Here is a 24,389-nt window from a genome sequence, read left to right on the forward strand (position 1 = left end):
CACCAAATTCAATATTTTCTAGGAAAATGGTGCGTTGCTGCCAACGATGCAACGACGTGACATCAATGTGACATCATCTTGGATGTTGAATAATATAAATCAATGTTGAAAACGTTGCTACTAGCACTGGTACCAAACGAAACCAATGTTGTTTTCTCAAAAATGCCTATGTGGCAGCACCAGTTCCAAACAAAAAATAAACACCATTTTCTGAGAAAAAAAGAAAACGGTGTTTACAGCACCAGTTCCTAGCACCAATGCCAAACACCTGCTAAAACGTTGCTTGAAACTTCTTCACTCCCTTTAACAAAAATGCAACTTAGAGATAAGATGGTGATCATCAATTCATTACTACTACACACATCGATATCTAGCAAGCTTCTGATTCAGGGAATTGTGCAAAATACATGAACCTATGAACCCTCTCGAGAGTTCCTCTTATATTGGCTTGTAGTGCTTTGGCTATGACCTTTATTTAAGGAGAGATTTACACCTGGTTACCTTTTGGTGCTTATAATTCTCTGCTTGGATTTAATTATTAAAGAAAAGAAAATCCAAGCATATTACGCTTGTTTTGTACAATCGAATTTCTGGTCATGTTTAACCTCCATTGTTTGTCATTCCCGGTCCACCTTTAACTATTATTTGTGCCTTACACCACCTCTTGTTGTTAAGGGTGTCAATGGACCGGTTTTGGATTAGACCCCATTCAGTCCTAAATTAATTTGGACGAATTGGAGGATCAACAAGATATATTGGATTGGACCAATCCAGTTCAAAATATTGATTAAATTGGATTGGACTTTGGGCTGTTTGTTTCCTCTTAACTCTTATCTCTTAAGAGGAATCTTTTAATTTTAAGAGAAAAAAGTAATTATTGCACTTTCAGATATTAGACTTCAGAGCAAACGAACAGGCCCCGTCTGTAATAAATTTATATTGGATTTGGTTGGTTTAAGCCAATATCTTGTCCGTTGATATAAGATAAAAATATAGGTGTCAATGGACTGGGTTTGGGTAAAAACCAATCTAAATCAAAACGAATTTGAACAAATTAGATGGTCCAAACATTGAATTGGAGCAATCCAAAATAGTCCAAAATATTTATTGGATTAAACCTGGCCCATTTATAATAGGCTCACATTGGACTGGACCAGATTAGACCAAATCCAGTCTAACGGACACCCTTACTTGTTGTTTTCGTTTGAACTTGGAAGATCCAGCTACCTACAATGGGTTTGAAAAACTAAGCTTTGACATTGGATTTGGCCGATAGCTACTGTTATCCACGACATATAATCTCCTAGACCACAGGGAATATTGGCTGGTGTTTTTCTCTTTTCTCTTTTCCTATTAAGACATCTTGACTTCGACAGTAGAGATTTAAGTTGATATTGCTGCTATTTGCCATAAAAGTTAGTTGTTTGACCACCCAACGAGATCGACTTCAGTGCTCACAAAACCGTGTTTATACCGTTTAGATGGCCTTTTGTGACCGTGCATTGAGAATATCTCCATATTTGTATGCTTTTTTTTCATGGGGAGATATTCCTAATACAAGGCTGCAAGGGACTGTATGAACAGTGTGAGTGCAGTCTTGTGAGGACCAAATCCGGTCATTTTCTTTGCTCTCTCCTATCACAAGAACTTTTTGTTTTACTATTATAACTTGAAGTATCACTATTCTTGGTATGAGGATACCAGGTTGTTTTCGTTTCTCTTTAGAATTCACTGATGGAAATGAAGGGGGAGCAGTACCAGTTGTAGAATCTCGACTGAATAACATCTTCAGGTTGTAATGTTCACCATAACATCTTTAGAATTCATTTGGTGGGCCGGCTTCCTTTGCAAAAGCATCATATTTGCAATCTTCACCAGTAACATCTTTAGAAAAGTACGGATAGGCCCAATGCAGATTTCTGAATTCCACTGTAGAACTATAAACATTCAAAATGTCAAAAACTCCCACTCTATACACTAATGCCCACCCGTGAATTGACATCAATTCCGTACTGGCACCCACCCCAACTGTACTTTGGGCCTAAAAATTCTAACCCTGGGCTGAACCGTCATTCTCCCTAACATCTTCAAACTGTGACTTAGTGAGTCATTTTCATGGCAATTATTCCTGAACAAAGCCTTTATTACTGTGGAGTCTAGCTATATATAAAATGGTGATTGAATTAGACAGCTATATGACTGATTGATAACTGATTTGGGCTCTGGGAATTTTTTCACCAAACATAGCCCATGAGCTGTCCATGTGGGGCCCACCACATTAAGCCAAAATCCACTGTGCTTCAACCATCCCAAACAGACACTTGAACATTCCATCCATTTTAACAAAACTCTGATTCAATCCTCACAGGACAAGACTATGCTCATACTATCTTCGCAGCCACTTGCAGCTGTGTATTGGAAGTTTCTCCCCATGAACAAAAATGAGCATGGTCTTGTGAAGATTGAATCAGATGGCCTCTGTGAAGAATCAGGATCTGCTCTTCATAGAGTGCACCTCACACTGACCTCACAACATGACAACACATATCCATTGTGTGTCGAGAACATCTCCCCATAAAAACAACAAACAAGTATGGAAAATGTTTCCTATGTGCAACTGGGATATCCTGTGAGGTTGGTGTGAGGAGCAGATCTGCACTCCTCTAGAAAACCTCATTTATATTGCAAATCATCATCATCATAATATAACCTTGTTCCATCCACTTCAACCCTCAGCTGCATAAAGAACATTGTTGTTTTCTCTTTGGGTTGCTTGAATATGATGTTTCTGCAAATAAGGGATGTTTAAGTTCAATCTTCAACCCCAACTTGGTATTTCTTCTTGTTCATTCGATGAAGTGAATAATAAAACCCACTTAGTTAAAGTGAATCACTAATTTGTGATAAATTTTCATCACAATAAATTCTCTCATGCAAAGAAAAAAAAAACAAGATTTTAAAAACTTGAAAATCATCATTGTTTTTGGTCAACGGGGCAAAGGGTGTGTTTGCATATTTATTTAAACATGAAAATGTTTGTAGAGGTCAAAATACAGCGAGAGGTTTAAGTATTTGTTAATACGACTGCAGATGGTATCCTATTAGGTTCAGAGTATCAGAAACGCAAGGTGTATTGGAAAGACAATTTTAAGAGACGTATCAGGATACATTTTGGATACATATGAATACGGATGAAAAATCAAGATACGCATAAATATGGTAAAAAATTCAAATAAACCTTAAAAAAATATATTACTAACTATATTTACAAATTTTGTATGACTGCAAATAAGTCATTTAAATGTAAAAAAACATAATTTAATGGTTTATATAAAGTGTGACATATCATGATACAATTAGTAACCGTTGAAAAACGATGGGATAACTAAAATGTAAAAAAAAAAACTAAAATGTGAATGTCAATTTTCAAAAACCAATATAATTAATCTTAATATTTATTAGTATATAAATTTTAATAAAAACTTGTCACTCATTAAGGAAAGTGAAAATTTACTTAAAATAAAAAATGCATATAATCATAGGGGCTCATTGGTGAACTTGTAGTTGTTAAAACTTAAAATCAAGTGACGAAGGTTAGAATCTTGCTATAGCTAAAATTTGAAGTTTTTATACTAACAAAAGAAAATTAATGATAGGGGATCATTAATTAAGGCTATGTTTGGTTTGAAGGAAAATGCAGGGAGAAAATTTGAATTAGGCACTAAAATTCAAATTTGCCTTGGAGTAATTGGTTAATTAATGAAAGAATAATTAGACTTAAATAAACGATATTAATGAGAGATTTGGTATTAAATATGGATTAATGATACAGATCCGAACTGATTCGGGCCCGTATCGACCAATACAGATCCGAAACAGCCCGATATGGGCTCGTATCAGTCGATACATACGAAAAGAAATGGAGCAAATGATTTATATATATTCCACGTATCGGGTTCTTGCCGGAACAATATGTAACGACCGATACGTTGCGATATTTTGAATCTTGAGTTTATCCAAGGGTGATCCAAATTTGATCCATTTATAATTAGATCAAATATGAATCAACCCCTATCTAATCCGATATAATCCAATTTGATTCAAGTTTTGTACAAGTAATTTTAAATTATATTTATTCATAAAATATAATGTTCAAGTCATTTTTAGATCATTTTATTAATACCATATAATATTTGATAATTTTTAATTTATTTTTTAAACTATTCAATATCCAATTGCAATCTGATTTTAGTACGAATTCCACATAACTGTGATGGATAAATCCAATTTGAATTTGAATACAAACGAATCAAACTTAAATCTACCTATATCAAATCAGAGATCTACGACAAAGAGATGAAAGGTTTTGTAAATATACTACATTATCCCACCCAAGGTTCAAAATGTCGATACAACATGCATATCGACAGCATCATATCGATACATAGAAACACATAAAACTCTTTTTTTTAGTTTTTTTCAAATTTTGGTTTTTTAGAAAACTAAAAATAGGTTTTTTTATTAAAAAAAGTTGGAGTTCTGAAACACCTAGAAACAGGTGTTTCGGAGCATACCGTTTTCAAAAGATACGATACCATACACCCGATACAAGGCACATCATATCCACCCTTTGATTCATGTTATGAACAAAAGCGCAATGAAAAATTATCATACAGAGTAAGAAAAATCTCTAACTGTCAATAGAGGGGCTCATGTAATGTTAAACATTCAACTATTTTTTTTGGGGGGTGGGGAAGGAAGAAAACTAAAAGTCTATTTGATTTACAGCAAAAATTGGGACCGGAATCAAAATCCTTTAGAATCAAAACCAGATTAGTCCATTCTCATAGTCTATTTGGTTCAGAAGGAATGAAAATTGAAATCAGCAGAAATGTGATTTAATTCCCAAGGGAAGAGCAGGGAATGGCCATTCCAGCAAAAATGGAAATGGGATTCCTATTCCACCCAACCAAATAGTTGGAATTGGAATGGGCTATTCCAATTCCAGACCTGCAAACCACACAGGTCTTAATTAGGTGTTCAGTATTGTGGTCTCCTACAGGCATGGTACGGTTGCTAGGGCTCCTGGCGTGGTTGAAACTTGAAACCAAGGTTAAAAAAAATGACACATTCAGCCCGGCCGATACATATCATATCAGGGTACGCTACAGAGGGTGTATAAGGGATCTGACTGGTTTAGGGGGTGGAGGAACAAGTTTTGAAAAAAAAAACTAAAAAAAAATACCAATAAACTTGAAACCACATGTTTACCACATGCTGTGAACATCATACACTTTTTAAGTACAATGAATGAATGTAGATTTTTAAGTGTGTGATATATAACAAATTTGGAAAAGGTAGAGCAGCGTTATGAAATCTACAGTTGCAAAAAAAAAAAAACAAGGCCACAATATTTTACCTTGAACAAAAATCGAAATATCATGTTGCTCGGAACAATCTGCAGATGGTCTCAGAACACGCTACACAACCCAAAAAAAAAAGAACACTTTAAGTGAGCTAAACTCCTAACAAGATTCTAAAGGTACATCTGAGAGCAAGAGTACACAAGATTGGGATTACCCAGAGGCGTCCCACTCCAGTTTATAACATCTAGATGATCCGATTTAACTACCAATCTACGATTCCAGTTCCAGGTCTAAAAATATAGTTGCATGGCTCGCGCCTATGCTTCCAAGAAGATCAAATATGTCAAGTCAGGAAAATAAATGTAACATCAAAACTGAATAAAGTAACAAACTGCCTACAAAGGAGAGGGACTTGATGATGTCCATACAGTAAACAGAACACAGTTGGAGAGGAGATAGGGGCTTCTATTTTCTTCTTAGTTTAGTTTTTTTCTTTTTTTATAATGCTTGGGGGTGGGTGTGGGGGGGATGGGGGTTATGGCCTTAGCGGTAAGAAGGTGGACCAGCAAATGAGTATCGAGATGAAACTGATGTTGATGCAAGCTCAGGTTTGCCGCTCAAATGATGGTGCCTCTGGTTGTAATCTGAGAGAGCACTTGAAGCATATGCTGAATATGAAGCTTCAACTTCATCAGGTCTTCTCCTGAAGTAATCAGTGGTGCCTGTTTCTAGATAATCATAACTCTCTCTCCTTGGGACCAAAGGATAAGCCTCCGAAGAGGTTACTTCCCTCCTAGGTAAAAGAGAATATGCATCTGAGGATGCAACAGCAGCAGCTGCAGCACTATAATGATAAGGATAATTTGACTCCCTTGTATAAGGGTCTACAGTGGAAGCAGTAGACAGTGTTGATGGTGGTGGCTCTCGCGCAAGACCATAAGTCCGGTAATCTTTCTCACTTAGAAAGAGTAGATCACGACGAGGCACCTCTTGCCTAGATCCTGTTTCTGTGTGTACAGGCGCAGGTTGCCCCAGAAGCTGTTCCCCTCCATAATCCTTCTGGTAAGGGTCCACTGAGGGAGCATTAGGATAAATAGGAGGATTAGAGGTTTGCCGTCTCCCTTGAAGACCATAAAGTCGATACTCCTTCTCACTCAAAAAAAGTGGATCACGATCAACTGCCTCTTTTTGTGTAGAGATCATCTCTCTGTGTGCCGAGGTAGGATGCCTAGAAAGCTGCTCCCTTTCATGATCAGATGCCATTAAATGCCTCCTAGCCTCATTAGGGGAGTAGGGGTCTCGCATGAAAGGTTCCCTGAGTACCTGGGGTGGAAGCTCTCTTCTGCCCTCAAAAGCTTCTGCAGGTATTGGCTGTGGGAGAGGTACTGGCTGGGATGATTGAATGAAAGAGCGGGCATTTGATTGGAAATCTGGTACAGGTCGGAAAAGATCCATGAGCTTCTTTACCTGCAAGAGCACATTGGGTCACTGTCAAATAGAGAATTATGAGGAAACAGTAATCAATGGGCTCCCAGAAGGTGTGTTTCTCACTTGCTGGATGGTAAGCTCAGTCTTAAACTTGTTCTTTTCATTGTAGTTGTCCTTGATTGCCTTCTTAAAAACATTTTCTGGCAGCGGGAGGCAATCTTTGTGAACCTTGAACCTCACCTGTAGGAAACAGTCACCAACATGTAAAAATTGTCAGCTATGTCTCTGCAAAGAAGAAAAAGCATGCACAAAGGCCAACGAATGGAACCTGAACCGGGAATTCCCCGCCAAAAGCAGCTGGCTCAAGCTTTTTGCCACCGGAAGAAGCCGCTTGGTAGATTCCGTACAGAAGCTTGAGATCAAAATCATAGAGGAAAAGTTTTAGACCTGGTTTGATTCCCATGACAAGCTCTTGCTTGTTTGCTGGGACACCCATGACCCAATAGCGGAAACAATCTGGCTTGGTCTTTGCATTGCACATGAAGATCAAACCACCAAGTTTTTCTTTGTCTTTTTGATCTCTGTGGATTTTTTCATTATGTTTTTGATTGTTAATACTCTCTCCTTTGTTTCTTTCCTGTGAACACGGCATCTTTTCATCACCTTCTCCTCTGTTTCTTTCCCGTGAACGTGGCGTCTTTTCATCACCTTCTTCTTTGTTTCTTTCCTGTGAACGTGGCTTCTTTTCATCACCTTCTCCTTTGTTTCCTTCCTGTGAATGTGGCTTCTTTTCATCTTCCTGTGTGCTGGCAGTAACCTTATCATTCTTGCCTTCCTGTGTGCTCTTTTTTGTGGCAGTAACCTTATCTTTCTTCCCTTCCTCTGTGCTCTTCTTTGTGGTAGCAACTTTATCTTTCTTGACTTCCTGTGTGTTTGTCTTCTTCTTCTTGGTTTTCTCCTGAACCTGTGAAGTTCCATTGGCTTCTTTCATTTTTCCAGAGTTCTGATTGGGAGATTTTTTCACAATTTTAGGTTTTGGCTTTAAAGGCTTTGGAGTTTCCCTTCCAGATGGCAATGGTTTAGATGGATCTTCAACAGAATGCTTGTCTTTCTTCTTGTTTTCCCCATTAGCCATGGCCTACCTATGCCACCGAGGCACCGAGCTTCCAAGTATATCTATTTGGCAAGAAAATTGAAATTAACTTTTTTCATTACTTAAATTTTAGAGAGGAGAAACTAATGAGCAAAAAGACAGAAGAAATTGGGTAAAGGCAAGATACACAACAAGGAGAAAGATAAGTAAGATTCAAATGGATCAGTAACTCAGAAATATCTCATCACATATGCCTATTTGGACAATTGCTCAACCACTCCAAGGCAACCATGATTTTTTTATGATAAATAGACAGCTATGACATTTCTTTTACAAATTTAATGTAAATATCCTTGCTGATAGGCTTGCAACTAGACCATCAATCCAGGATTGGCTTGGAATTAAAAAAGACAATAATAGATTTAAGTGTATCATCTTGAATGCTTTTCTATGTTTCAAAACCCATAGGTTTCTTTTCATTCTATATTTCTATTAAGAAAATGTTTCATTTGCTTCACTTTAAACTGAGATTAACTTTTTCATTTGCTATTTTAAATTTTAGATGGGAGAAACTAGCAAGCAATCAAGACAGAAGAAATCTGGTAAAAGCAAGATACACAACAAGGAGAAAGAGAAATAAGAGTGAAGTGCGTCAGCAATGTAAAAATATTTCATCACATGCGCCTATCCTTGATGATAGACTTGCAAATAGATCATTGATCCACATGGACTTGGATTTGAAAAAGACCTTAATATATTTACATGTATCATCCAGAAAGCTTTTCTATGTTTCTAAACTCATAGGTTTTTTTGCATTCTATTAAGATAAAGGCCTATTTTTCATTTGCTTTAAATTGAGATTAACTTTTACATTTTCTTTACTTTAAATTTTAGAGAGGAAAAACTAGTGAGCAACCAAGACAGAAGAAATCTAGTAAAAGCAAGATACACAACAAGGAGAAAGAGAAATAAGAGTGAAGTGAGTCAGCAATGTAAAAATATTTCATCACATGCGCCTATCTGGACAATTGTTTTTTTTTTTGATAATTGAAATGATTTTATAAATCAGCAATAAAAATAGTACAAAGTCCTCCTGGAAAGGTACGAGTTGCAACCTCTCCGGGCTGGTTAAGTACAGATTTCCGAATTAATAACAACTTACATAGAAGCACAAAAAAAATCTTCGCTAGAAACCCCCTGTTTGGCTAGAGCATCAGCCAAAGAATTAGCAGACCTACTAACCCATTTTACCTCAACTCTCATATTGCTAGTTAACCACTTTACTTTTTTGATGGGATCTTTGTAGCCCCAAATGGTGGTATCCAAGTTTAGGAGCCACCTGGTTACCACCTGAGAGTCCCCTTCAACTAGGAGATGATCCACCCCAAGCTGGTTGGCAATCTGAATTCCTTGTACTGCAGCAAATATTTCTGCCCTTGTGGAATCCCCCACTTCCACCGGTCCTAAGAATAGGGAAATTATGTTGTTGTCCTTATTTCACAGGATACCCCCTATACCTGAAGGCCCGGGATTGCCTTGGCTGCTTCCATCAAAGCTCAACTTAATGACACCTTCCAAAGGCGGAACCCATTTTGATAGAATTCTCTCCTTCTTTGTTGAAGTGTTGGCTATATTACTAGCCAATTTCTCCACAAATCATCAAAGGAGAAGTCATCAAAGATATCCACAGTTTTCAGCCAAAGGATTGCTCTTGTTAGGATACAATCCTTCATTTCATCTAACCCTCTTTCTTTCTCTAAAAAAATTCTTGCATTCCTTTCCTCCCAAAGAGTCCACAGAGTGGCTGCCCTGACACATCTCCACATGACCTTACCTCTTCTAGTGTGCCAAACAAAAACAGATGGGTTGAATAACAAGCTTAAATCAGAAGGCAGAGACCACCTACCTCCAAATAGACAAAGGCTCCACCTCCAATAGCTGTAGCAAAGGAACAGGAGATCAGCAAATGGACACAGTCCTCATTCTCGGCCTTACACAAGGAACACCAATTTGGGGAAAGACAAAGCGAAGGTCTCTTTTTCTGTAAGTTTTCCAAAGTATTGATCTTCCCATAGAAGACTTCCCAGCAGAATACAGCAATTTTTGGGGGAATAGGTCACGCCCAGACTTCTTTGACAGGGAATCCTTGGGAAGAGGGGTTAGAACTGAGGGATTTTAGAAAAGAAGAGCAAGTAAAAATACCTTTTGGAAGAGGAGTCCAAATCCGTTGATCAGAAGAAGTGGGGTCCAAGCAAACGGATTCTAGTAAATGAATTAGCTCAATAACACAATTCGACTCACCATCCCTTAACCCTCTACGAAATCCAAAGTCCCAGTTTAAAGATAAGAGGTTTAACGGGCTCGGGAGAAAAGTTGCAATTGGCTCATGTTTGTAAAGGAAAAGGAATAGAGCGAAGGGAAACAATCTTTGAGGGGTTGAGTACCCACCCAAATATCCTCCCAGAAAAGATTAACATTACCAGAGCAAGCATCATACCTGATGAAATTGAGGAAGCGAGGGATAATACCATGTATAGCCTTCCAAGGTGTAGTAAGGGTAGCTCGACGAGATATCCCAGAATCCCAACCATTTCCTGCACAACCATGAAAGCTTGCCACCACCTCATGCCATAATCTCTCTCTCTCTCAGGGCCATCTCCATAGCCACTTCCCTAGAAGGGCTACATTCTTCAACACTATGTTCCCTATCCCTAAACCCCCTTCTTCCTTTGGTTTGTTAACTATCTCCCATCTGATCAAGTGATCCTTTTTCACCTCTCCTGGTTCCCATAGAAAGTCCCTCATTCTCTTCGCCTCCCTTGGAGGGATCCTAAACACAGAAAGGAAGTAGGTTGCAAGGTTGGCAAGTGTAGCCTTAATTAAAGTCAGCCTACTCCCTATTGAAATGTAATTCTGTTTCCAAGCCGCCAAGCACTTATCAAATTTCTCCACAATAGGGGCCCAGAAACTACTTTCTTTAGGGTTGGCTCCTAAGGGTAGTCCTAAGTATGTCAAAGGCCAAGAAGAAATATTGCAACATAAGCATTCTGCAATGGATTCAATCTCCCTATTCTCCAAGTTTACTCCAGCCACACAACTTTTATCAAGATTTACCTTCAAGTTGGAGACCCTCTCAAAGGTACTTATTAAGATCTTAAGGTTCTCCACTTTGCTTAACTCATTCCCTTCACAAAAAATAACAATATCATCAGCAAACTGAAGGTGAGTTACTGGAATGCCTCTGCTCCCTATTCTCCATCCCTTTATTTGGCCCTCCTCATCTGCTTTGGAAATCATCCTACTAAAAACATCAGCAACAAGTGTAAAGAGGAAAGGGGAGAGTGGATCCCCTTGTCTTAAGCCTCTATTGGCTGGAAAAAAGTCCTTAACCATCTCATTCACCAGCATTGAATAACGACAAGAGTGCAAGCATCATCTTATCCACTTACACCATTTATCCCCAAAACCACATCTTCTCAACATCTCCAACAGAAAATTCCAATCCACTAAGTCATAGGCTTTCTCCAAGTCTAGTTTGCAAACAAATCCTTTCCTGCCCGATCTCCTTATCTCTTCCACACTCTCGTTTGCAATAAGGATCCGATCTATAATTTGTCTATCCTGAATAAAGGCTCCTTGTGCTTGGCTAACGAGAGAGGGGAGGACAACTTTGATCCTCCTAGAGAGCACTTTTGCCAGAATCTTGTAAATGCTTGTCACCAGGCTAATTGGCCGAAAATCTTTGGGGTGTTTGGCATCATTCTTTTTGAAAATTAAGGCTATAAAGGTGGCATTGATTCTAGGACTCACAAAATTTTCATCCTCAAATTCTCTAAATAATCCAATTAAGTCTTCTTTGACTATGTCCCAACAGTCCTGATAATCCGTCAGGGCCCGGTGATTTAGCCCTATCCATAGAAAAAACAGCTTGTTTAATTTCCTCTTCTTCAATCATTCTTTCCAGCCATCACTTATCTGTTTGGTTCAAAGTTGGCCAATTCTCTTCCCCTACTATTAACTGATTCTCTAATGGTCTTTGATAGATGGATTTGAAGTGATCCACAATCCTACTGGCAATCTCCTCTTGAGAGGTTATCTCCACACCCTCAACCTCAAGCTTTAGTATCAAATTTTTACTTCCTCTCCCATTAGCCAAATCATGAAAAAATTTGGTATTCCCATCCCCTTCCTTGATCCACTTATGTCTGGATTTGTCTCCAAGAAATCTCCTCCCTCAACAAAGTCTCCTCTAGCTCCTTTTTCAGTTTCCTCCTCATTCCTCTGTCTTGCTCATCCATCATCCCTTGGGATTCTTTTGCATCTAACTCCTCAATCTGAACCAATAATCTAGCTTTTACCTCCTCCACTCTTCCAAAATGAACCTTATTCCATTCTTTTAATTTGCCTCTCAACCTTTTTAGTTTTTTGTGGAATCTAACCCCTTCCCATTTCACTTCACTCCATCATTCCTTAACCTTAGCAAGAAGTCCGGGTGTGTCAACCACATATTTTCAAACCTGAATGGTTTAGGTTCATTGCCAAGAGGTTCTTGTCCTACTTCTATAGGGTAATGATCAGAGGTTATCCTAGGTAGAGCCTTAGCCACCAAACCTCTCCAGTGGCTTTCCCAACCCTCATTAAATAGGAACCTGTCAAGTTTTGAGCAGATTGAGTTTTCTTAGAAGTTGGACCAAGTGTAGGTAGCCTGTAGTAGAGGAAACCGTAATTCAAAGGAATTTATGAAGTCATTGAACTTCCTCATACTAGTTGTAATGGTCTGCCTATGATTATTTGACTCATTTGTGAATCTTATTGTATTAAAATCACCCCCCAAACACCAAGGACCTTCCCACAAACCTTGAATCCCATGAAGCTCCTTCCAAAGCTCATTCCTCTCTCTATGATTATTTGGACCATACATATTTGTTAGCACCCAAGTAAATCCATCTTCCACCATTCTGAATTTTAGGGATACAGTGAAGTTTCCTATTAGCTCCTCTACTGGTTCTCCGAAGTCCTCCCTCCACAAAGTTACTATTCCCCCCGATGCCCCCCACGACGAAGCTAAGCACCATCTTACCCCTCTTATTTTCCAGATCTCCCTGACCCACCTTCTATCCAATTCAGCTAATTTTGTCTCCTACAACATCACAATATCAGGTCTTTCTCTTCTAAGTAATTCCTTAATCGATCTCCTTTTTCTGGCACTACCCAAACCCCTTACATTCCAGCTTATGATCTTCATTACCTTTCAACAATTTAGCCCTCCAGTAAAGTGTTCCTTCATTTAGAACCCCTCTTTCTTTCCCCTCTACCACTGAACTCGATATCCCCTTCGATGTCCATAATTAATCTCTCTACTTCAGACAGTTTCTTCTTTTTCCTACCCTTGTTTCCCACTGCCTTTCCTAATTCCTGCCTCAATCTATTGGTTCTTGCCTCTGATTCAAGGTTTTTTGGAGCCACCTCTGACATTTCCTCCTGTTTATATTCCTCTAGCAGGGCACAAATCCGCTCCCAAATCCATTCTAGCTCCTCTTGTTTCCTTTCTAACAAGCCAACTCTCTTCTCTGATTGGACTCCATCATTGTCAATGGCCACTTCCTTACTACCAACTAGTTGGTTTGGTCAGGATTCTAGGACATCTGTTACAAGCAGAGAACCCAAATTAGTATCTAAACCCAAATGGACAGGCTTACCTGGAATTAGCATAGGTGGTTGCACCCTCTACAATCAAGAAAGCTTCACTTCTCTTTCCCTCTGCGTAATTCCTTTTGTAAGGCTCCAAGAATGACTCCTGTCTCTCTGGCCTGATGTCCTGACTAAGCTGCACATATGGGATAGACTCGTCTATTGGTCGGGATGCACTCTGCCCTACCTCTTTCGGTGTTTCCAACTCCACCTGTCTTTTGTATGGCATACCCAGATTGGGTGAGATTTGTTCTCCGATGCTAAGGCTCACTCTTCTCTGTGTTTTGATAGTACCAGAATCATGCGGATCCATCTCCTCCTCAAGGAATAACAGTTCGGTGTTTAGACTATCCTCTTCCAATATATCTCTTGGCTTTTGGAGATCGATACTTCCCAAGCTAACAGTGTCTTCAAAATCTGAACCAAAAACAACAAAATCTTCATCGTCTGTCAATCTTTCCGAATCAGAGTTGAAGACCTCACTGCTCTTCACACTCCTGAGATTACGGCGATCCTGCTTCTCAAGCGGCAACTTCTTCGAGGGTCTCCACTGTAACGAGCTGGAGACCTTCGCTGAACTAACTTCTTCACCTAAGTAAGCACTGTCTTCAACAAGGTCTAGATCCCGCAGATTTCTGCTTCTGGTATTCCGCCTAACCAAGGGTAAATGGTTTTCCTTCTTGGTCGGAAGCCACTGTAGCGACGAAGTGGCCGAACCTACAACTGGTGCGCGAATATGAGAGCAAGGGCTAAAAGGAGAAGAAAATAGATGGTTTTTACCATCTATTGGAGACTCCCCCTTCCCAAGCGCGTGTGACTTAAGTGAGTCACGTGCCCTCTTTAAGTGAGGCTTGATCTGGGCCGACTTAAGAGGACACGGCCCACTCTTGGTTTTTTTAACAAGCCCAGCACTTTTTTGAGGCCCACGTGTGCTAACTTGCAATGGCACGTGAAGCTTTACCACTTCACACTCAATGCCTGGGACACCCGGCTCAAGTTCACCCTTTTTTGGTTCGACCTAGTCTGAAACCTTTAATCTTCCTTCATAATTTGAATTTAAAATCTCCCTCTTACCGCCTTTAACCATCTGCGCATAAGAAATACTGCACTCCCTACTGATAGCTTGCATTCCACGTATTTGACCACCCATTTGCCCCTTCTCTTTTAAAGTCTCCAGTTTTTGCTTACCCAAATCGGTGAAAGACTGATCAGCCTTTGAGATTACCACTCTCCTTGTTCCACGTAGGGCCTCTTCTTCAACCTTCTCATCCCCTTCCTTGTGAGCCTCCCTCCATGGTGTAGCTTCTATGGAGGAGGCCAGCCAGACTGAGTAGATGCAACCTTCAACGTTTATCTCCACTTTTCTGGGTATATCTTCTGGTTTCACTCCATTCAATAGGAGAGCTGCTGATCGAAGGTCCCCCCAAAAAGCTCTGGCAAGCTTACCACCACATAACAGTGCAATGGATGCGGCCACTTCCTGTTTCCACAAATGAAAGGGCAGACCAAGAACTCATATCACCACCCCATCCTCAGTGAAGAACTCTTTAGAGTTGGATGAAAAGTTCCACTTAGATATTGTAATCACACCATAAACAGATTGAAAATTTATAGCTGAGAGCTCTAACTTATCTTCAGTCAGATCAAGCACAGCTTTACTGTTCTCAAAAGGTGTTAGAATAAACTTCCCTTTTATCTTCCCACTCTTCTCTCCTGGAATAGCCAACCAGCCTGTTCTGTCCAAAGGCTAGTAGCTCTTGGACCTGGTCATCATCTTCAGTTGAGAGTTTGATGGTTTTACCATTCTCCTTCAGTAGATCCAATCGCAAGGTTTCCACGTAGTGATGAAACTCTTCCAGTTTTCTATTGATTTTCTTCCATCCAAGACCCTGTCTACCTTCAGGAAAGCAGACTAGTTGCCTCCTTTCTTTCCCAAAGAATTCAGAGAGAGCTAAGTAACCCCCTTTACAGCTTCTTCTGCATTCTACAACATACCTCTTCCCTTCTTGAGTTCTCAATTCCTTCCAGTTTCTTTGTTTACCTTTGAGGCATGCTTCATTCACATACTCCCTGAACCAATCAATCACTTCCATACCTTGCAGCAGCACTGTGGCCTTCTTCCCTTCCCTAATCTTCAAACTTGCCCCACCTTTGTTTTTCAGCTCTTCAAGCAGAAACTCCTTGGCTTCAAACTTCAGTATTCTCCTCCACTGTCCTGCAGCCACAAACCCATCCCCTCTCTTAACCCGTTGTACTCTCACTTCCATCCTCCCTCTCTCACAGCAAGCATCACTTGCTATTCCCAAGCTCACTCATGTATTATTTGTGTGTAAAGGAAGAGATTAGGAGAATAAGGGATTCACATTCAAAATCTCTCAACCCCCTTTGAAACCAAAGTCCTAGTTTAACCCATGTTCTGAGGGCAAGCCAAAACTTGAAACAGGTTCAGCCTTATGGTTTGATAACAATTAGAGTGTTGGGAATTGCACCATAAGATCATTCTGGACAATTGTTCAACCACTCCAAGACATCCATGAGTATTGAAGATAGATAGCTAGCTTTTTTACTTTGGAAATGATGCAAAAATTTCTTTTACAAATTCAATGTAAATAATCCTTGATGATAGACTTGCAAATAGATCATTGATCCACGTGGGCTTGGATTTGAAAAAAGACCTTAATATATTTACATGTATCATCCAGAAAGCTTTTCTATGTTTCTAAACTCATAGGTTTCTTTGCATTCTATTAAGATAAAAGCCTATTTTTCATTTGCTTTAAATTGAGATTAACTTTTACATTTTCTTTACATTAAATTTTAGAGTGGAGAAACTAGTGAGCAACCAAGACAGAAGAAATCTAGTAAAAGCAAGATACACAACAAGGAGAAAGAAAAACAAGAGTGAAATGAGTTGGCAACCTAAAAACATTTCATCACATGCACCCATCTGGACAATTGCTCAACCACAACAAGGCACCTATGAAAACTGATGATAAATAGCCAACTATTTTCTTTGGAAACAATGCAAACATTCTTTTCCAAATTCAATGTAAATAATGTTTTCTGATAGACTTGCAAATAGATCATCAGTCCAGGCTGGGTTGGATTTAAAAAAGACCATAATAGATTTTCGTGTATCATCCAGAAAGCTTTTCTATGTTTCTAAACCCATAGGTTCTTTGCATTCTATAAAGATGAAGGCTAATTTTTCCAAGTTCAAATCTCGAATCTACTATAGCACCACCCAAAAGGACCACTCTTTAATGTAGATAGAAACTCAATAAATAATCCCCATCTTAATATCTTCTAAAATTTGCAAGCATGGTTCTGTTCATGTTTCTAAGATCTAAATCATGCAGACACTGTGACATAACTTTTACACTCTGACATGGAAATTTCCAAAATCTAGTGTCTTGGACAGGCACTCCACCCATGTGTGCAGCTGCTTAGCTTTAAGAAAGAAGAAATTATTAATGCCCTTAATTCTTCTGGTACAAAAAGGAAATAACAAGAAGAAATCAAGAAATCAAGAAATTATTAATGCTCTTTAGGGTTATAAGCATCCTAAGAATGTCTCTTTTCAAGGAGCTTAAATTCAAGATGATAATGTGGTTTGGATCCCACAATTCAGGAGGAATCTAAATGATTGGAAAGTGGAGGAGTGGATGGAACTTCTGCAACTCCTTTACAGTACTCAAGTGGAGGCAACAAGGGCTGATAGTAGAATCTGGAGGTGGGAGAAGACTGGAAAGTTTACAGTCGAATCATTTTAAAAAGCAGTGGACAGTTCAGAAGGACTTTCATTTCCAACCCACATCATTTGGAGTAAAAATGTGCCTTCAAAGATTTCTTTTTTTGTATGGATGGCTTACCTCAACAGAATACTTACAAGGGATAACCTCTCTCGGAAAGGTGCTCTGCTGGATTCAAATAACTGTGTCCTATGCGAAGGACATCTGGAAACAGTGAATCATCTATTATTTCACTGCGAATTTTCTTCAGAGATCTGGAACAGAACCTCACAATTATTTGAAGTGAAAAGTTGCTGCCCAGGTTCAGTACAGGATTTTGTAAAAGGTTGGAGAGTGGAGGGATTCAGTAAAAGAGGAAGATTAGTTGAGAATTTAACCCAGCAGTGGTTTTTTTGTGTCCATAGCAAGAAAGAAACAGTTGGGCTTTCAAAAATAAGACAAGTTCTGCTGACTCCATTTTCAGAAAATTGTGGGGAAGATGTTTTCTTGGTTAGGAGTATAGGTTTTGAGTCATTTTTTGTACATTATAATCTTTTTGTAAAGCAGGGTGGGGTTCAAGTTTAGAGGTAACAGTTTTCTGGTTTCCTTTAGCACTTTATCAACTTATTTCAGTTGTATCATTCTCTTTTTTCTTCTATTAATGAATTCTTTTATTTACTTTAAAAAAAAAGGCTTGGAGATTTAACACAAGGGATGTGGCATAGAACTACAAGTTAAGAATGACACAAACAGTCAAAAACTCTGGTTCTTCTATTAAGTTTCAGGGATCTTAAACCTCTATAGATTAATACAGTGTTCTTACTGTTTTAATAAAAACATAAATAAAATGTGTTGATCAAAAAATAAAAACATAAATAAACAAATAACAAAGGATGGGCTTCAAGAAAAAAGTTAACTCAGCTGAGACTCTTTTTTATTGAAGAATAGCTGTATCTACTTCTCCCGATTCCGAAATAAGGTTTTCTGGTTTCCTTTAGCACTTTATCTTGTTGTATAGTTTGTTCATATTTAATACAATGATACTTTACTTTCTCTCATAAAATAGAAGAAGAGATGTTCTTATGTGAATTTTAGAGCCAAACAATTGTGAACAGTCTATAAATGGCCCATGTCAGATATTGCGACCTACTATGTCATCTTGAACATATCTGACACTCACAAGTCTCTAACGGAATGGACTACCACAGATCATATCTAAAGATTGCCTACCAAATTTTGTGAATATAAAAGTCTACACTACAAATAAATAGCCTCCCAGCATATAATGATTATGCTAAGATAGTTGCCAGTCATGATATTCCTTTGACTATACATGACTAACTTGTAATAAGGTATTACCTTAAAACCTTATTTCAGTTGTATCATTCTCTTTTTTCTTCTATTAATGAATTCTTTTATTTACTTTAAAAAAAAGGCTTGGAGATTTAACACAAGGGATGTGGCATAGAACTACAAGTTAAGAATGACACAAACAGTCAAAAACTCTGGTTCTTCTATTAAGTTTCAGGGATCTTAAACCTCTATAGATTAATACAATGTTCTTACTGTTTTAATAAAAACATAAATAAAATTTGTTGATCAAAAAATAAAAACATAAATAAACAAATAACAAAGGATGGGCTTCAAGAAAAAAGTTAACTCAGCTGAGACTCTTTTTTATTGAAGAATAGCTGTATCTACTTCTCCCGATTCCGAAGACTTCTAGACTAGTCAATTATCTTATCAAATGGTCAATCCCATCTAAGAAATAATGAACTATGATCCACATTATATACTTTGAATAAGTTCTATATCAAAGAAGCCTCCCTTTCCCTGCACCCTATACCACATGTTGTCGGATGCAGTAATGTCACTTGGATACGTGTACAAGTGTACATACCCAGCATGTGCTTAACATACATGATATCATTTTTTTATCAATAACTGCAGATTCATTAAATAAGAAAAAGTATGTGTACAGAGTAAAATACAAAGACTGAGAGATAAGCTCTCTTATCTTTTTTATAACTAAGACAAAACAAATTTTCTCTTCCCAATCCTTGCATTTTGTATGGACTGATTTGAGCCCAAAAAGGTCGAACCTTGCTGGGTTTACATGTGTAAATCTTAAACCTTTTATCAGTCCAAGAATGGAGAATTCAAAATTCTGATGGAGAAACAATTTTCTCCAAGGATTGATCTAGGTTTCAATGACCAAATTTTATGTCCAGATTGAATTAGAACCGACCCTAATACTCATACCACAAATTGCAGCTCCCAACGTGGTATAGTTCATGCCCAAAACTCAAGCCTGAATTGAGCCCTAGAGATGAAGATGACGCAGCTCAAATCCAAGAACTCAATCTAGCAACTTGATGTGAATTGATGTGCACTCCATTCACCTATGTGTGTGCTCCAAGAACTAAAGATGGTGCACCTTTGTGTTTTTGCTCAAAAAAATCAGAGAGAAAAGAGAGAAACCTCCCCATTCAGCCTTGGTCGAACTAGGGCTTGGAGGTTTGAGAATAAGTGATAATCTCTAGAAAGATTCTCTTCTACTCTATCTTATATAGAGCTGGAAAAGTTAGTCTTACACTCTCACTACGACTTCCAAATCTGATTTCTAACTAGATTAGAAGTTCTTTAATTTGGAAACCCTCTTAATCATATTAGAAATAAGAAAGATCCAAGCCTATATTCAATTTGACCCATATAGTCTAATTATCCAATTTCCTAGTCAAACTAGTCATGTGACTAGTCATACTAGCTTTTAACATGAATTGGACAATTACGCTCAAGTCATTTGATTCATATAATTAACTAGCCCATCAAACCCGAATATTGTATGGCATGGAGCCCACCAAGTCCTCACATTAATCCATATGCATTTGGCACATATAGAGAACCACATGGGCCGGATTCACTAAATACACCCAATGAACCTCTTACACAATCTAATTGGGCTTAGAATAGTCACAACACTTAACATAAGTGGATTTTAGTTTCAGCCCAAAGCCAATAAATTAATATGAGAAATAATCCCATCAAGTTTCAGCCCAAAAGACTTTTCCTCTTAACTTCTCAGCCCATAATATCTATACACTACTCATAGGGAAGGACATCTTCCCTGACTGTGAAATGCAATGTCATACTCTCAGCTCAGATGGATCCCGAGATTAAAACCTTTTGCAAACATTTTTCATAAAATAAACTATTTATAAATATAAATACATTTTGCAAATAGATTTCAAAACACATTGAAATCTACTACTAGTAGCTTTAGGTTCCCATTAGAAAGAACGTAAACCAAGATATTCTCTTTGTCTGGCAAAGTGGTTAATCATATCATAATGACCGTCTACTCGAGTGATATTCCAAACTACTTCATCATACTCAGGTATTTAAATTTTGACCCACAGAGGATCTCCCATGTTAGTACAACAAAAGCAACCAAATTAAGATTAACTAGGGTTAAGTGCAACTTTCCAGTTTTGTCCATCTGTTTCCAAGGTCCATGGCATAACTAGAAAATGGTCCTTGCTCAGTATTTCAGTAAACACCCCTAATTGTACCTTAGGTCAAACCCTAACAGTTGAGATTGACTGCCCCACTAATTTAGCAATATAATATTATCAGACTTAACATGATAAACTCCCCAAGTTTATCAAACAGTTGAGAACATTCTAAACTAAGTCTCATAAATATCCAGTTTAATAGGTAATGCACAAAAACATACCAAAACACACATGAAATAATAATGATCTAATTTTATTCACTAATAAATGGCAGAACACATTAGTTCGATTAGAGCTAAGGGCATACACCTTCCAACAACCAACACATTTGTGGAAGAGTATGCACTTCTCGTAAACAATTGTACTCTTACTTTTATATCCTTGGTCAACCATTTAAGCATTTTCTTCTCACTATTGTAGTTCCACAACTTCCCTTTTCCACTTTTTTTTTATGAATAACTTCCCTTCTTCACTTTGTAACCATCTCACTACTAGTTTTGAGTCTCCTTCAATGCTTAATTTCCTAATGTTTAATAGTCTTGCCCTTTGTAGCCATAACATCCACCCTAAGAGAATCACCCACACCAATCAGACCTGAGAATAAAAGCAGTTTCTTCCCCTCCTCATCTTTGAATACCCCTTCAATTCCTAACAAACCAAGATTCCCTATACTACGGCCATCAAAGTTAAATTTAATGAACCTTATATCGAATGGAGACCACAATGGACTGGTGATCTTCTTTTTGTAGGATGCTTCAGCCAATTTCTAAGCAAATCATCCACTATCACTAATGAGAAAGTTTCCAAGGACTTCAACCAATGGGCTACTCTAATTGTAATGGACTCAATTAAAGCCTCCCTACTACTCTCCTTATCTAAGGGGACTCTTAAATTTCTTTCCTCCCATATTGTTCATAGTGTAGCCACCCTACTGGATATAAGTTTAAATCCCCAATGGAGTCACTAGTCTGTGAGCGTCGGAAAACGACTCACTTGGGCCGGAAATGGAGTTGCCACCCATCAGTTATGAAAATGGAGGTGATGGGACCTCCAAGAATGGCATCAAAATCATTTTTATCAAATAGTGACTCCAAAGCCCGAGGCACCGGCTAGCTAGTTTTGATAAGACTTGGATGGGAGAGGGAAGGGGTTAGGCACCCTTCTCCCGAGTCTAATAGGTGGGCCCACATGGAAATCCAAATAAGCACAATAACAAATAAGCAATCAAACAAGGAAGATAATAATAAAGATAGCAAACCCAAGAATAAACCAACATAAAAGAAAAACCAATTTTTACTTACCTATATTTTTATTTTTTTTTGGTTTTTTTTACTTTTTCGCTGCTTATATTTTATCTGTTTATTTATTTATTTTGAATTTTTTAATTAATTAGTTTTTTTGTTCTTTAATTTTTTATTGTTACATTTTTATATTTTTTTCTCTCTCCTTTTGTTTTTATCAATTATATTTTTTATCTTTTTATAAAACCCCATCTAATACATTTATTCACCCATTATTTACTAGCCTACTCTCTTCTCTAACTTTTCCCAATTTGCCAACACTTCTTAAGTTCTATGCTAACTATTCAGATTCGCAGTCCCATTATCACAGGTTTTGTCATCATTTTTTATTGGCACTGCAGTTATACTATTTATTTGTTCCACCTCTTTATTTACATCTAGGAAGGGGAGAATCTCTGTTGACTGGGGAGTTCACATTGACACCTTTCTGATTCCCATTATATCAAATTGCCTTACAGATTTATTATTACCTTATTACAGTCTAAGAACCCAATTTGAACAGCCTCTCGGCTTTAACCACGACACTCATCTCACATCTCACAAGGGAAGCAAAATAAACTATTTAAACTGAAATTCATACGCAAGTCAATTTCCACAGAACCACAATGTAGTGAGCCACAAATGCTATCAGGAAGTGATTATAGATGTGCTAAGTCATAGATGAGCCAAAATAAGCAAAATAAAATGAAGAGTCGAATCAGCATCTCCTATAGGGGAAAATAAACAAATAACTTTTGTGGCACAGAGATATACTACTGCAGCAAACCTGGGTCGGTTTCAAATCTCATAGAACCTATGTGACAGAAGCTCATTATCAGCTTGGACAACCGACCGAATATCATTACATAGCAAGATATAGCAAGATATGTAAAGTTAAGAATAGAAACAGAGAGATCATTGAATTGAATATATGCAAACAAAACTTACCTGGGTTGAATGTCAGCCTAGTCTGAAACGATGCAACGTGGGATGTGAACTCACTGATTCGGACTGTTCAAAACCGAAATTCACGAGCTCGCAACCGAGAGCTAATGGGAGGAGTTATTCTAGTTCGACGCTGAGAAAGATGGCGGAAATATTGAAGGGGAAACCATCAGATTTTGTGTGGACGGCTTCGTGCGATGAGAGGCCACAAATAAGGACGGAGAATACCGGAGACGTCACCGCTGCGAGGTTCCTGCGCTCTTCTCAGCCGTCATGTGAAACATATGTTGGAGGATGAGGTGGGGAGGCCGAAACGGTGAACGGGATTGCTACAGATGATGGAGGATGAGAGAGACCGGGCTGAGATCCGCCGCCGCTCTGTTCGATTGTCGCCAGGTCCCCGAGATGAACAGTGACTGGAGATTACACCCAAAGGATTTAACAGAGTGACGATAGTTTTGGGTGCGAATCACATTCGAGTCCTCTGAACAGTTTGTCTCCCAATGATAAGGATGATCGGAGCTTGCGACCAAGGGTTCGGTGAGAAGAAACGATCTTCTTGGGTGCGCGATTCGGCTGGACTGAGTAGAGAAACGCTACGACTAATGGTTGGTTACTCGGTCCTGCTCCACCGGTGAGAGAAACAGAACATAGCCGAGGAGTTGGGCGAAGCCAAAAGGTTGAGGGAAATCAACGTGTGTAATGGAAGATCGGAAGGAACCCAAAAATAAAAATTAAAAAAATAAAAAGAAAGAGGAAGAAGAAGGAAGAGAGGGAGAGAAGAAGCCAGAGGAGAGGGTACCGCTGCCGCTACCTGTTCGCCGCCGCTGTCAAGAGGATGAAGAGGATAAACAGTGTTCTTCGGTGATTTCCGCCCCTTTTCGAATGAAAACTTGGTTGGGATTATAGGTAGGGTTAAAGTGCAGTTTCGTAATTTTGTGGTTCTCAAGGAGTAATTTGGTAATTTTGTCAAACCGAGGGTAACTTCGGTTCAACCGGGGTTCATGGGTGCATGGCTGAGATTATGGGTCAAAATGTGAATGGTTGAGATGGGTCCTGAGTGCATAGGGTGGTTTTGTATGTACAACTAGTGAGATTGGCCGAAATGGAATTTTTTTAGATGGATGGGTAAACAATGGTATTTTTTGTTGAAATTTTATGTGGTAAGATTTCTGGGCATTTTGGGTTGATTGGCAGGGTTGGATTGGCCCATATGGGCCGAGATCGGGCAGATCAGAGGGAGGGGGCATTAGTTTGGTCAATCTAGGGCTTTCAAATTGAAATGAAATCTAGGTGATGAATTAACAAAAAAATGAAATCGATGTGTGATAGAAAGGCAA

At 38.5% G+C, this 24,389-nt stretch overlaps 1 protein-coding gene across 1 annotated transcript; it reads right to left on the reverse strand.

Moving 5' to 3' along the window:
* Positions 1–5,492: 5,492 nt before the first annotated feature.
* On the reverse strand, positions 5,493–24,001 carry LOC148801764 (uncharacterized). Its single transcript, XM_088900212.1, has 5 exons — positions 23,864–24,001; positions 23,053–23,672; positions 7,123–7,970; positions 6,918–7,034; positions 5,493–6,833 (listed from the first exon to the last, which is right to left on the reverse strand). The coding sequence occupies exons 3-5, from the start codon at positions 7,927–7,929 to the stop codon at positions 5,910–5,912; spliced, it is 1,848 nt and encodes a 615-aa protein (XP_088756338.1). The 5' UTR covers positions 7,930–7,970; positions 23,053–23,672; positions 23,864–24,001; the 3' UTR covers positions 5,493–5,909.
* Between the last annotated feature and the right edge of the window lie 388 nt (positions 24,002–24,389).

This window comes from Nelumbo nucifera, chromosome 3 (genome assembly GCF_055504915.1).
Source record: "Nelumbo nucifera cultivar China Antique chromosome 3, China Antique-T2T, whole genome shotgun sequence".
NCBI classification, from domain to species: domain Eukaryota; kingdom Viridiplantae; phylum Streptophyta; class Magnoliopsida; order Proteales; family Nelumbonaceae; genus Nelumbo; species Nelumbo nucifera.

Excerpts from the sequence above, each read along its gene's own strand:
- LOC148801764 (XM_088900212.1), bottom strand. The coding sequence starts at position 7,929 with ATGGCTAATGGGGAAAACAAGAAGAAAGACAAGCATTCTGTTGAAGAT. Across the intron at positions 7,035-7,122 it reads GCGGGGAATTCCCGGTTCAG|GTGAGGTTCAAGGTTCACAA; the intron begins GTTCCATTCGTT and ends TGTTTCCTACAG. Across the intron at positions 6,834-6,917 it reads CTGAGCTTACCATCCAGCAA|GTAAAGAAGCTCATGGATCT; the intron begins GTGAGAAACACA and ends GTGCTCTTGCAG.